The sequence below is a fragment of the Prionailurus bengalensis genome, chromosome B3 (assembly GCF_016509475.1).
Source record: "Prionailurus bengalensis isolate Pbe53 chromosome B3, Fcat_Pben_1.1_paternal_pri, whole genome shotgun sequence".
Taxonomy (NCBI): domain Eukaryota; kingdom Metazoa; phylum Chordata; class Mammalia; order Carnivora; family Felidae; genus Prionailurus; species Prionailurus bengalensis.
The window spans coordinates 39,505,496-39,519,435 of NC_057355.1; the positions used below are offsets into that span (position 1 = coordinate 39,505,496).

General features: G+C 42.7%; 1 protein-coding gene across 4 annotated transcripts in view; it reads left to right on the top strand.

The window, feature by feature from the left end:
* MEGF11 (multiple EGF like domains 11) overlaps positions 1-12,136 on the top strand; it is a 359,712-nt gene extending 347,576 nt beyond the window's left edge. For 2 of the 4 annotated variants that reach the window (XM_043555119.1, XM_043555118.1), the window contains 3 exons: positions 1,723-1,779; positions 8,469-8,675; positions 9,348-12,136. In XM_043555119.1, the coding sequence (XP_043411054.1) occupies positions 1,723-1,779; positions 8,469-8,675; positions 9,348-9,508 (425 nt within the window). In that variant the 3' untranslated portion in view covers positions 9,509-12,136. Of the gene's footprint in view, positions 1-1,722; positions 1,780-8,468; positions 8,677-9,347 lie in introns of those variants that run through there. The other 2 variants (XR_006293259.1, XM_043555120.1) reach the window with 2 other exon arrangements.
* The last annotated feature ends 1,804 nt before the right edge of the window (positions 12,137-13,940 follow it).

Below are 13,940 nucleotides of genomic sequence, written 5' to 3' on the forward strand. Positions count from 1 at the left end.
GAAGCTCCACCAACCCCTGCAGGTCCCTGGGTGCAGTAGCACTAAGAAGAGAAAAGGTTCTGAATTCATCTGCCTATTGAGCAGTCGTGGGCTGCAAAGACTCAGAGTCTATACCTAGGAGGCTGTGCTCTTGGCTGTGGGCCCCCTCGGCCGTGTCTGGTTTCTCAGCAACCCCACCAAATATAATCCTTCTGCTCCCCACCCCCACCACCCTGCATCTCTTTCCACAGGGAGCATCCTCTGGGCTCAGCCCACATTTCTCCCCGCATTATAGATCTCACTCTTCAACCAGTGCAGCCAGAGCCACCACATGCTATCATTTTTTGGCTTACACTAAGGCAGGCTGGTGGCCAATGGGAGAAAATAGTTAGGGAGATCTAGGTCCTGGTTTTTGTGTTGGGTAAGTGACTGTCCCTCTGTGGGCCTCTGCTTCCTGCTCCAGAAAAGGGAAAAGTTAACAGCCTAGCCTAGCCTCCCTCCCAGAGGGTGAAGGAAGCCCTTGTCTGGTATAAAGAACTGAACTGAGGCCAGGGATACAGATTCTGAGTCATGTTTCTGAAGGACACAGGTACCTGCAGGCCCTTTAGAAGAACAGCAACCTAGGGGGAAACCTGGACTGGTTCTGCCCTATCACTCAGTAATGTGTGGAAGGCAGGCAGGTAAGAATAGATTCCTACAAATTCAACTTAGGAACTCTGTGGAGGAATTATGGTATAGGGATGTATCCAAATAGTAGTGGGTTGGTCTTGAGTGTCTGAAACAGGGAAGAGTCAAGCGGAGTCAAAATTGTATTTTAGTCATTGTGTGCTGCATGCCTTTTTGCCTGGTATTGTATCCTCAGTTAAGCGCTGAAAAATAATGACTCAGTTAAAGGCTGAAAATAATTACCAGAGTCATTACAGTCTCAACCTAAAAATGCCAGACAGCTTCTTCTCTGGTATCACCAGCAACAAAGAAGCTGAGTTTGGTCCCTGAAGTTTTATGTCCTGAATCTGGCTATGGCTAAGGACCATGCATTGCAGGAGCTGGATAAATTGTGACAGCCAAAAGGGAAAAAATCTTTCAGACTGAAAACAGTGGTAATACTTGTCAAAGGCACCTCTGTTTTGTGCAAATGGTCCACCCCCAAAAATGGGTAACTAAGAGAGACTATGAATAGAAATGACTGTACATCCTGGAAAGATAACTAATCAAGAATCTCAGCCACCAGTCCACCTCCCTCCCCGGCTCCCCTCAGTTGAGCATCAGATCCAGGAGAGGAGGCAGGACCAGAGCTGAGAGGTAAGAAACAGTCTTCAGCCCCATTCCAAAATCCAACAGAACTGGGATTTGGAATGTCATACACCCCTTCCCCAAGCTAGGAACTGGTACTGATTCATTCCTTATCCTGTAAGTCTGGAGCTTGGAACTTCACCTACAGTGACTGCGGGTGTCATGAGAACTGCCTCTGAGGACCTCACAGTTAAGGTTAAAGAGGAGAAGCAGTGCTGCATATGCCAGGGGGCGCTGTAGCTCACCGCTAATGCTTCTGATCCCTGTAAGAATTCCTGCCTGGTCAAAATGATTTAGAGGAGATTAAACCCAGAATAATTCTCCAGCAGTTTAGCTAATTTTATGGGTAGGGGAGGAAAAAAAGGCAAGAAAAAAATAAAGCAAAAATGTATGCAGTCCAAGTAAACCTCACTCACCCCATTTTTCTTTCTTTACACTATTTTAATGCAGGTGCTTGTGGAATGGACAGACGTCAGAACACATACATTATGGACAAAGGCTTCAAAGGTAGAGTATCCAATCCTGACGTCCCATTAGAAAGGGCTTAGCAAGATAAAGAGTGCAGATCTGACATGACCAGGAATTCTACCAGAGACACTGCGCACATCTCTTCCCCTCATTCCCCAAAAAAGTAAAAAGACCACAGGACCTGGGGCTGCTGGGTAGCTCTGCTCAGGAGGAGCAATCCTAATAATAATGAATTTATATTTCGATTTAAGTTGCACCTGCTTAGCAAGCGCTTGTGGGTTTTTTATAGATGCCAACTAAATGTCTTCGGAAATGTAGAATGTCATTATCCAACCAATTAGTATGAGTTAAATTGATTATAAAATCTGAAATAAAGTCAATCTACCCGCCCCAGAGGCCTGCTGTCGTTGTGCTGGTGAGGAATGCCACCCTGCACCTGCTGGCTTTCTGGAGCACAAGGAATGAAAATAATACCTAGTGTTAATACTGTACGGTACTCCACCCTTGACATCTGTGCCTCTGAAAGCAGGGAAAGTCAGGACGAATCCTTAGCACATGGGAAATGCGAGGTGGATCATCCTTCTAGGACATCTGTGGGTGAAGCCAAAGATAAAGGTCAGGTCCTGCCCTGGGCTTAGGCCCTACATTTAAGTAACAGAATGTGTGAAATAGAAACTGTGTCACTTATTACTCTGTCAAATATTAATGGTGACCTTAGACTGGGAGCTCTCCAAGGCCTTGTTTCCTCATCTGCAAAGTCAGGATACTTATACCTGTCCTGTTGTCTAATAAGGTTATCATGAGTAGCCAATAAAAAAAAAAAAAAAAACACATTATGCGAAGTGTTTTTTGCATACTGTAGAGAGTTGTACTAATGTAATAGGGCTGTCCTTTTGTCTCTTGAGGTCTATTTAGGAGTCTCAACCACACTGAGAGAGATGGCTGACAGCAAAGATTCCAATGGATATATCTAGCTGTGCACCAGAATCACCTGGAAAGCTTGTTAAACAGATAGTTGTCCACACCCCATCTTCCCAAGACTCTGAAGCAGATCTAGAGTGGAGCCCTGGAATCCGCATTTGTAATGAGTACTTCAGGATATTCTTATGCAGCACATCACCCAACTAACACTTAAGAACCACTGATCTAGATTGACCCAGATTCCTCAATTACTGGTTCTGGTCTTTCAGAGTGAGCCTTAGTTATACCTGAGACACAACTATTTCCTAAATAAGAAGAGCTAGTCATCTATAATCTATAGCCCTTGGTTATTAGAAGTGGGGTGAGCTAGGGGTAGGTGATACTAAAGCAGGGAGGGCAAGTCTCCATGAACACGTTAGGATGTGCACACCACAAGAGAACAATCTGAGGACAGAGGTCAACCCCTAGGCTCCTGGCCAGCCAAAGGACACTACTCCCCTAGGAGCATCAATTCTGGCCATTTTCTGCATATCAACTTAAACCATCCAAATGGAGGCAAGTACCATTACAGTAGTGAGGCTAAAAACAGAAAAGAAAGCTCTGCTGTTTTACCACTGTGACCTGGGACTTCAGTTTCTTTCTCAAAGATTTGGACAGCAAAGATCTCTTTAGAGACTTCCCAGTTCTCAAAATATGCATGACTCAGGCATGAATAAGCTCAGACAGGCCCAAACACCTCAATAAAATGAGCACCCAACTTTCCTATGCACTTTGTTTTATGATTAGGGTAACTGCTTTCAGACTCGCAACCATAAATGTCAAACAAAGCTAAGGAGGGCAGGGTCTCTGCCTCAGCGTCATTCATTCCTCATTTGTGGGATCATGTATCTGAGCCTGTAAGTGCAAGGAAGGCCAGATTTTGTTTTACCACTCTGGCTATAAACATCCTTTAAATTCGAGCAAAGAAGGCTGTCTAGGTAAATATGCCACCAGATGTTAGGAACCAACACATCAGAACAAGAGATTTCAAAAAGAGGAAAATGAAATGTCACAGTTTGGAACTTTACAGAACTATTTGCCAAAGTTAAACCCCACTAACTGGCTGAACTCCCAATAAACATTTAATAAACTAGTCTGTACCAGGAATGATTACTTTTTAAAACTATTGGGCCAAACCAAATGAGAACCCTAAGTAAGAGTCTGAGTGTTCTCTGAACTCAGTGGGAAAGAGCCTGGCCTGTAAGTTTTGGATTCTGTTCCTAGTTCTTACTGTGTGGCACTGACTAGGTCACACTGTTACTTCCTGAGTGTTGGTTTCTACCTCTGTTCCAAGGATGAGGTTGTAACTAGCCCCATCTCTAAGGCCCCCTCTAGGACCTTAATCCTTGTTACTGAAGACCTCCACTCACTGTCATCCTGGAGTTGCACACCACCACACACATTGCTGCACTAACCCCATTTTACCCCTAAACACCTGTCCATCTCTCCCCATTCTCCCCCTCAACACAATGATATTGTAACAAACTGCCTTGTGTTCAATTCCTTATCCGTCAGGCATTTAAAGGTGCTACAGAAGAAATCCTCCCCAGTACGCTCCATCACTTTTATGATCCTGAAATCCTGAATCCCACTGTTGCAGCCTCAGGGAAACTACCTGTATGCTCCTTACTAATCCAACCTCCACCTCTCTCCTTGCAGTTACCTTGGGCGGCAAGATTAGTTAGGAGTCCAGTGACCTCCTGAAAACTTTTTTCAGTCAGTGTGATTCTCCTTCTGACCCCGAAATCTCCCTTTTCCTCTCCCCATATCCTGGTCTCTCAGTGAAGAAAAGAATGCCAACTTAGGGCCCAGGAAGAAAAAAAGCAGTGTGACTAAATAATAATAATAAGCTGAGAAGAAACAGATGTTCAGTGTCTGGGTTTTCTAAGAGATACTGGCTTTACCTAGATGTTAGTGTGAACCTAAAAGCCTTCTAGGTTCCCACCCACAGTTCAGATCAGATCCTACTTACAGGATGGCCTCGGAAAGTCATTTCCCCTCTCTGGATTTGCTGCTTCCTTTATAAAATGAAGAGGTATAGGCTCATTTCCAAGGCCCTGAGAAAAAATGCTAAGGCATTATAAAGCTAAGTCTTTGGTCCAGATGCTAGTTATGGGCCGCCGAGGAGTGACTCTCCAAAGCTTAGGTGGCTTTGGTTGAGGCTTCCCCTTTCCTTGCAAAATGCCCTGAAGTGCAGGGACTGGCTAGTGTAGGGTGGGGCTGTTAAAGGATGGGGAAGTGCCTGAGAGAAGTTAGTTACTCTTCCTCTTACCCCACCCTCCCTGAGGGCAGGCAGGTAGATGACTCAGCTGGAGAAAAGAATAGCTTTCTAAAGTGTAAGTTTTTCAGCTAGCCTGGCCCTTTCCTCCCTCCAGTTCCCCAAAATAGAATCCAGATGATTTTATTATATCCAACACCCTCTCTCACCCACCTCAACATATACATGCTTCTCCATCCTTTCTTTCACTCTGGCCCCTTTATGAGATACAGCTTCTCCTTAAAACGAATCCCCTCCCCGAACCCCAACTTGTCTTTCATCCACTTAGGTGCATCCCCTGCTGCACAGCAAACTATTTACAGTAGTCCCCTTACCTGCAGTTTTGCTTTCCGTGGTTTCAGTTACCCGTAGTCAACAGTGATCCAGAAGCACATGATCAAGGCCAATCAATAGTGGCCTGTCACAATGCCTAGGTCATTCACCTCACCATCGCAAGAAGAAAGGTGAGTGCAGTACAGTATTTTGACAGAAACCCCATTCACATAACATCTATTACATTATATTGTTATAATTGTTCTATTACTGTTGTTAATCTCTTATTGTACCTGACTTATAAGTTAAACTCTATCATTGGTATGTTTGCAAAGGAAAAAACAACAGTATATAAAGGGTTCAGTACCATCTGTGGTTTCATGCATCCACTGGGGGTCGTGGACAAGTATCCCTGTGGATTGGGGAGGGCAGGAGACTACTGCATACCTCCAAATTTGAAGGCAGCCTTGATTTTTCTGGTGGAAATGAGAAGAGGGGCACTACTGGCTGACTGTGGCTCTTTTCAGCTTTGCGCTACAGCTTCAAGACTCCCCCACTGCCACAAATAAATTGATCATGGGATATCCACCAAAAGCTTAGAGCTTGGCCTTTTTCTCCCAGCAGGGCTTGGCCCCCATCGATAGAAGGTATTCCTCGTTGAGGGTAAAACAAAGCTGTTGCAGCTACAGTTTGCATTGAAAGATACAGAATAGGAGCACAAGTAACCAGATGCAAGGAGGAAAACACCATGACTAGATACCAGAGAAGATGGGTTGAGTCGTAACTTGACCACTTACGAGCATCAAGCAAACTTTATGAGCTTCGCTATCCTCATTTCTGAAGTAGTAATCCTAGTCCTTCGTGTCCAGCCCTCTTCACAGATGTAACAAGTTTCAAGTGACCTAAATGGAGTGAAGATAGTAGCTATAAGGGCTACCTTTTCTATTGCTATTCCTTAAGTTTTAGAAAACATGCAACTAAGGCACCCACCCATCAAAGTAAAAGGATGTGTCTGGGTGAGGAGGTAGGGGTGGGGTGTTAGGACTTTTCACTCAGGAGACAGCCTTTCTTTAAGCAATTCTAGTCTCAGCTTCCAACAAGCAGCTCTGAGTCCTGAGTACTGCCTTTGCTCCTTGGCTACCAAGTTCAGAGACCACAGAGTGGGACCGATGGACTATGCTGGGGTTCTTGGACATACTTCCAGCCCTTGTACTAAGAAACAAAGTAGTAAAAAGGAAGGAAGGGAAGGAAAGAGGGAAGAAAGGAAAGAAAAAAAAAGAGAGAAAACAACTCAGTAGAAGCAGCTTTATGTGGCTCTGGGCAGGTTGTGGCCCAGGACTCACAGGACCTGCATCCCCCTTTCTTCATGAGAGCCTCACCAACAGCGGGGCCTGCTCATTGTCTAGCAAGAATGTTTTCTCTTACTCCTCTCTTGGGTTCTATATGCTACAAAGAGGCCACAATCTGCAATGGGACCAAGGCCAACATCCTCTACCTGTGGGCCAGGGTGAGATGGAAAATGTTCTGAGCCTGGTTCTGGAGCATGCTCTACTACCGATGAGCAGTGTGACCCTGGGGAAGTCACTTCCTCACTCCAAGCTTCAGTTTCCTCATTAGCAATAAATAAGGGGAAGAGAGAAGAATTATTGTTCTAAGCTAGATCACAGGTATTGTGAACACTTGAATGAATTAATGGGTGAATGTACTTTTGTACAAGATTAAGGAAATGTTACCCTCTGAAACAAACATCGGTAACCCTGTACTAGCAGAAAAAGAGATCCCCTCCCACCCAGTCACCTGTTACAGGAGAAAAGACTGCCAGTGGTAGCAAACATCTCAACTTGCATCCACATGGAGTGTTCTGCTCTCCTTGGACCTAAGGGAACAGCTAGTCACCCCATGAGTTACAATGATCAATTTTTTTTTTTTTTTTTACATTTTCATTAATCTCACAAGCTGGAGGCAGAAAGCATGTGATGGTTCTAGTGGAAGACTGTCCAAGAATTTCACCATCTGCTACCACTTACAGAAATTTAAAGCTGAGAAATATAGAAATTTCACCATCTGCTACCACTTATAGAAATTTAGACCTCTGAAGACCACTCATGACTGACAAGTCATGCAACTCCATGCTTATTTCTGGACCCCCTGGCTGGCAGATCCTCACAGAATGAGGGCCTGAATTGCCAGATGAGAGAATCAACTGCTTTTTAAAGGCCATCAGAACAGTCTTGCCTCACTTGGGGTGATCTAGAAGCTGCACTGATAGTCTCAGGCTGAAGGAGGGGCTCCCCTTCCCTTTTGTGACTCCCGGTCCCAAAGAAAACACTTTCTTCCTCCAGTGAGCCACAGTTACTTTGCCTCATATTTGGAAATCAGTTTGCATCCTTTTGTACCCTAACATACCCTGAAGTCTTGGGGATGATGCACTAGACAGGCAGCAGGAGAGGAAGCAGTTCTCCTGGTATCAGAAAAAGATACTGTCAAAATAGGTTTCAGTTAGCATTCACAAGAACTAAGGTAAGTGACCCCAGGGATACGCTGTGAGGCTTACTTGAAAACAGGAACTTTCCAAAGGCTAACCTGAGACCCAGGTGCTTTTCACATCTCTATTACACTTCAGTCAGCCCCACCTCTGATCACAACCTTCTCAAGAGCAGGGATGCCGCCAGCCAAAGTTTGCTGCCTAAAAGTTGCCCACACCTGTGCCAAAACACACACCTACTTCTTTTTGAATCTAAGCTTCTTAGTCATCAAAAAGAATTCAGAGGAAGAATGATATCACAAAACAAACAGGCCAAGAAGTCCCAAGGCATGCATTCAAGTTTTGGCACTGCTATTTATGAGCTTATGACTTGACATCAGCCAAGTCACTTCATCTCTCTGGGCCTTCATCCTCTAAAATGCAAACTATCAACCATCTCTGAAGGATTTTGTAAAAAAGTAAATAGTAGATGTGAAAGCGCATTACAGATACCATAAAATAATCCTGTTCTGGTGCTAGAACTGACAGCCAAAAGCAAAAATGTTCCTGTCCCTCCAAAAATGTAGGTTTCTTTAAGAAAAGAACTCTCCCTACCTAGGAAACCACTCCAACATATTTAAGAAGGAAATCTTGGGTTATCATAGGCTTTGACAGCTCTAGGATCCTGAAGGCACATAAACTGCAATCTGTTTCTGGTACTGAAATTAAGTCTTATGTCCTCTCATGTCCTAAGAAATCTTTCTTGCCTTACAGATTACATGAAAGAATCCGTGTGCAGTTCTAGCACTTGTTCCTTGAATAGCAGTGAAAACCCTTACGCCACAATTAAGGACCCACCCATCCTCACCTGCAAGCTTCCAGAAAGCAGCTATGTAGAAATGAAGTCGCCTGTGCACAGAGGGTCTCCGTACACAGATATACCATCCTTGTCGACATCTAATAAAAATATATATGAAGTTGGTAGGTGTCTCAAATAAGTAACTTAGTGAAATCAGGGCAATAGTGCAGTATCCGAAGTCAAACAAGCCCTCTCCACTCACCCGGTCTTGAAAACACACCCTTCTTTTGTTGCTTTTTAAGGAATCCAAGGCGAACGGTCTTTCCCAGGACTACCCTCCTCTCTCACGCAGGAAATCAAATTCTCGTATTAACTGTGCTTTAAAAAAAACACCAGGACTAGTATGAATCAGAAATGCTGGGGGTGGGGAGTCAGTGGGTATATACACACGCGTGCACACACACACACACACACACACACACACACTTCAACTGATTGCTGATACAAATCCCAGTTTAAAAAAGAAAACAATCAGAACAGACATTTGGCAAGTTTCTAAATCACCGTTTCCTACCTTCTTCGTTTCACCTATGTCTCTGGGCTCGTGGATGACACTCCTACCTCTAGGATATTCTAAACCTCTTGGTTTTGACCCAGAGCCTGGGATTCTAATAGTATACTCACTTAGGTTTTCCATTTCATGAGCAAGCCTCAGTCATAACCCTCATCTATTTATCACAGATTTATAAATCCCTGGCTTCTCTCCCTATCGAGTTAAATAGAACTCTTTTCCCCCCAACAAGGCAACCAAAGCTAATCTGTTCTCTGAACTCATTTTTCACTATATTCCTTAGAGCCCACAATCAGTGTGGTCCAAGAAGGCCTCGGTCATAACTCCAGCTATATCCAGAATCCATACGACCTACCTAGGAACAGCCATATTCCTGGTCATTATGACCTCCTCCCAGTAAGACAAAGCCCTGCCAATGGGCCCTCCCAGGACAAGCAGTCTTAAGAGAGAAGCCTTTCTCTTGCAATATGCTCTGCTGAATATTCTGACTCTCTGAAAGAAGACAATCCCTTGACTTGAAATAATGACACAGACTGACTTCAGCTGCGTGTTAGTTATTACTTTCACCTGGAACTAAAGAAGAGCTTCCAAGTGGGACTGGGGTCATTGTTCAACAGGTCTGTTCACAAAGGCAAATCCTATCCACCCACCCACACCCAACCCAAAATGCCCAGGACTATATAGGATCTTTTAAAACATTTAAGATACAGCTACTGAACATCAGCTAAATATATATACTGACATACTTAATCATCTGAAAATGATGCTTAAGAAAACACGTAGCATAGGTTTCACAAACTTCCTAGGGGGAAGGGGAAACTGGGGAGGGGAATGGATTACTTTAAAGCACCTGAAATGTATATGTACTTTTGGTTGCTGTTACCTTCCACCTCTGTTTTATTACCTAAATAATACACAAACACAAACTGCTAATATCACCACTAAAGTACCTACACATGTATGTCTGATCCACCCATCACAATGGCCAAGATTACAGCGTACAGTCTAATACTGACAACTTCAATTTTTTAAAAGTAAGACTTTAATAAATACAGATGAACTTTCCCTCTTCTGCCCTTCGTGGTAGTAGGAGGGGGAAAGTTTTCCAAAGCGCAGCAGCAGCCTCTTTCAGTCTACAACAATGATTTCTAGGCCAGCTTTACCAAATCTTGCTGATTCAAGGTTCAACAACATTGCCCAGTCCTGGCCTTGTCATGTCTCCTTACTCCATCCAATACCTGAGTCATTCCAGGTGAACTAGAACTCTGAGATGATGCTTTAAGCAATCAGTCACAGACTGGTGTGAATTAAGCATCCCTAAAAACGGCTGTTTGGCCTCCCATATTTATTTGGTTGGCATTCCTCGAGTCAGACAAGTACTTGCTTTCAAGCATTTCTTTGTAAATCTTGAGCTTGATATAGTATAGGACCTAAAAGTGTAGAGGAAATTGGACAAAAGTGGATAGAGCAAGTTTAACAGTCTGCTTAAAGTACATTATGCTTCTTGATGGAAATGAAATGATCAAATAAAGACTGTAATCAGGTGCTGTAACATGATGTAAAACTTCACAGTAAACAGCATATAAGGGTATGAAGTGTTTCTACTGAAAACCACCACCTACTCAGAGGGCCAAAAACGTATCAAAACGAGCTCATGCTCCAGATCCCAGTATTTGGATGTGTCCATACCTCCCACTAGTAGTAAACACAGGTAGACGGGGGCTCAGGAGTCAAAATGGAGCCAATTCCCAAGCCCTAAAAAAGAGGACCTCCTCACAAGAATTCAAGACCATAAGGGCAAACCGAGGAAACTAAAGGCCACCTGTATACTACTCCATTCTGGTAAGAGTCCAGCCAGTAAAAATTCCTTCCAAAGAGGTATACAGAAGAGGGACTCAGCGGGTATAGAGCTGGCATATAGCTGCTACAGGAAGTGTGGGAGTTCTGAGGCCCTTGATACAACCTGGAAGTCTGCCATGGAACCCAATAGTTTGGGCAATAACCAGCAAAAGCAAGAAAAGAAATAAATGAGTAAATCCCCCTCCCTCACTTCACACAAGGCTTAAGCAAATTTTATCGTTAGGGGAAAATATAGAATACTTACATGAATGCTGCATGTGTGCATGGGAGCAAGTGATCAGCAATAGCAAATTTCCTTTCCACTGAAGCCTTACAAAATAGAAATACTAGAAAATTCCTTTGTAGACCCAAGTAAATATGTCTCATACATACATAGAAAGAAATAGAGATAAGAGACTTACCTCAGTATGTCAGGGCAGCAAAGTGCTCAATTATCTTTGTAAAGCAAGGATCAAGAAGCATGGCGAAGTCAGATCAGCCAGGAGAAACTTCATCTGAATCCCAGGTTTTATCTTCTTCCCCTACCCTGCATGTACAGTAACTGCTGCCTGGCAAACTGCAAACCAGCAGCAGCATTCAGGTTTCACCTCTTTTTTGCCAACTATCTCATGGGCAAAATTCGGCAAGAGGTAGTTAGCATGGTGGAATTGCTAAAGCCCTGGGTCAGGAGAGTTACTTGCCCTCTCTGGACTCCTTTTTTCCTTGTGTATTAAAAAGGAGAGAAGTAGAGAGTAAGGGAGCTCTCACAACCCCTCAGCTCTGGCATTCTATGATTTTTTAAAGAAATGTAATGCAATTCATATTAGGCAGCACAGAGAAGGGAAAGGCAGAGGGTGTGATTAATCTGTGGTGACAACAGCTGCCTTCACGTATCTAGGAGTTACTGGTAAGAGACATTTGAATCTTACAGAGCAACTGTTAGGAACTTCCGTCTAGCACTATCACACACAGGTTCGTGGTCAACCTATATATGAGCACTGTGCATTTTATTGGCAACTTGGAAAGATCTGTGTGATTATTTTACAGAAACTAGTTTTCACTCAAAGTGATGTGCATACAATTCAAACAAAGAAAACACTATTATTGTACAATAGCATAAGTGAAACTATGAAATGGCAATACTTTTTTAAATAACCCAGATTTGTAATATATTTGTTCACTGTGCAGAGGAATCGTTACCTTGTACAAAATAAAATGAATTTCTCGAACTAATTTAACAAGAATGCCTACTGTTGTCTTGCACATTGAAAATGTATCTATAATCTACAACTTAGGTTTAAAAGGCAGAACTAAACTATATTTTGTGTGGTCACTTTAGGCAGCCAGAAAAGTGAAAATTATCCCAACAGATACTTAAAAATAAAGTGAACAAGCCCTATCATATTTATAATGAGAGTCCCTTCCTTTAAAGTAATGAATAGGAGTAACATATTCTTATTTATGTCCAAAGATTGAAAAATCTCATACACGTCAAATATTCAAATAGAGAATTTCTCTGCTTTCACAAAGACTGAACTCAAAGGCCTGTGCTCAGCTCCAGAGGCACAAAGGTACTTCTATGGAATGGAATAAAAGCAAGTGAAAGGGCCACCTAATTTGCATAAGTGCAGTGAATAGCTTTCCACTAGTAGAAGTTATCACCCAGTACATTACAGTGGGTGCATGTTTTAGGACCTTTTCAAACAACCTTGTGACCTAACTGGTAAAGAGGCAGCAGGATTAATTTTGTAGTAAAACACAGATGCTAAAAAAATAGCTTACTGAATGCTTTCAAAAGTGTAAGTTTAAAATTCTTCCTTCATAGTTTCAAAGTTTGCACATAATCCTATTTAAGTCAAAGTAAAAGCTTTCAACTTATCAGTTCCCAAGGCTTACATGACACTCAGAAGTTATTCCCACTGAATAAAATGTTTAACCAAGAATAATACATTTTTGTTAGAGACTAAGACCATTCAGAAATGATCTTCCTAAGACAATTCTCAAGGGCTGGAGCTTGACTTCTCAGTGAAAGACAAAACATCAAGAGTTTTAAGGCTAACAAAGGTATTTACTGAGAACAGTAATATTAGATTATGACTTACAAGGCTCAGAATACTACCCAATACCATAAGTGATAACCAAAGGCTGCAGGTTGTACACTCAACACAGAAGATTCAAGAATGATACATTCTATGAGCCATTCATTTAACTGGACGGAAGGCAGAAGAGGCCCATTTAATTAGTATGTGACAACAGGAGATAGAAAAATCTTTCTCAGAAGGGATGGATGGGTACATAGGGATTCATTATACTATAATTTATACTTTATATAAATGCTGTATTATAATCATACCAATCATAATTTTACACAACTTTTAATTAAAACATTTTTAGCCTGAATGGTAACTTTCAAACTACAGCTCCCAAGCGAAACTAGAATGAATCCTAGGATTAGCCCCCTCACTCTTTTAGATGTTCCTTCTTGATTGTTCTGACATGGAGTAGTAGAAGGGACAGATATTAGGAATATAAGTATGAACAAAGTACATTCCCACACTTATGAATCTTATGCTTTTGCAACTAGAAAAGGGCAGAGATAAATGGAGGGCCCTAGGGATTAGTAGGGTACCGATTATACATTTTCTTCCCTGATTTGCAGAACTAGAAAGCAGTGGTCCAATCCAAACCCACAGCAGATGGAAGCTCTAGTGTGTAGCAACAAGTTGTGAGATTTCCTCCTCATTCCAACTTCTACCTCCCAAGCCATTGTCTAGCCCAGCAGATGGCCCTCCAGAACCTTGGATAAGAGAAAGCACAGGGACCTGAGATATTACAAAGTACTGTTATTTAGGCACCCACTTAAATGTAAACCAAAACCAGTAACTGATGATCCTAACAGCTCCTCCAGAGTTGGTCTCCTATCAAAGATAGCCTGCAGAAACAGTCTTGCTTCTTGGGGCTTTCCGGATGTCCCATGTCAGGCATGACCTTCTCCTATCATATTCTTAGGGCCGTGTGATGAAATGCTTTGGCATAG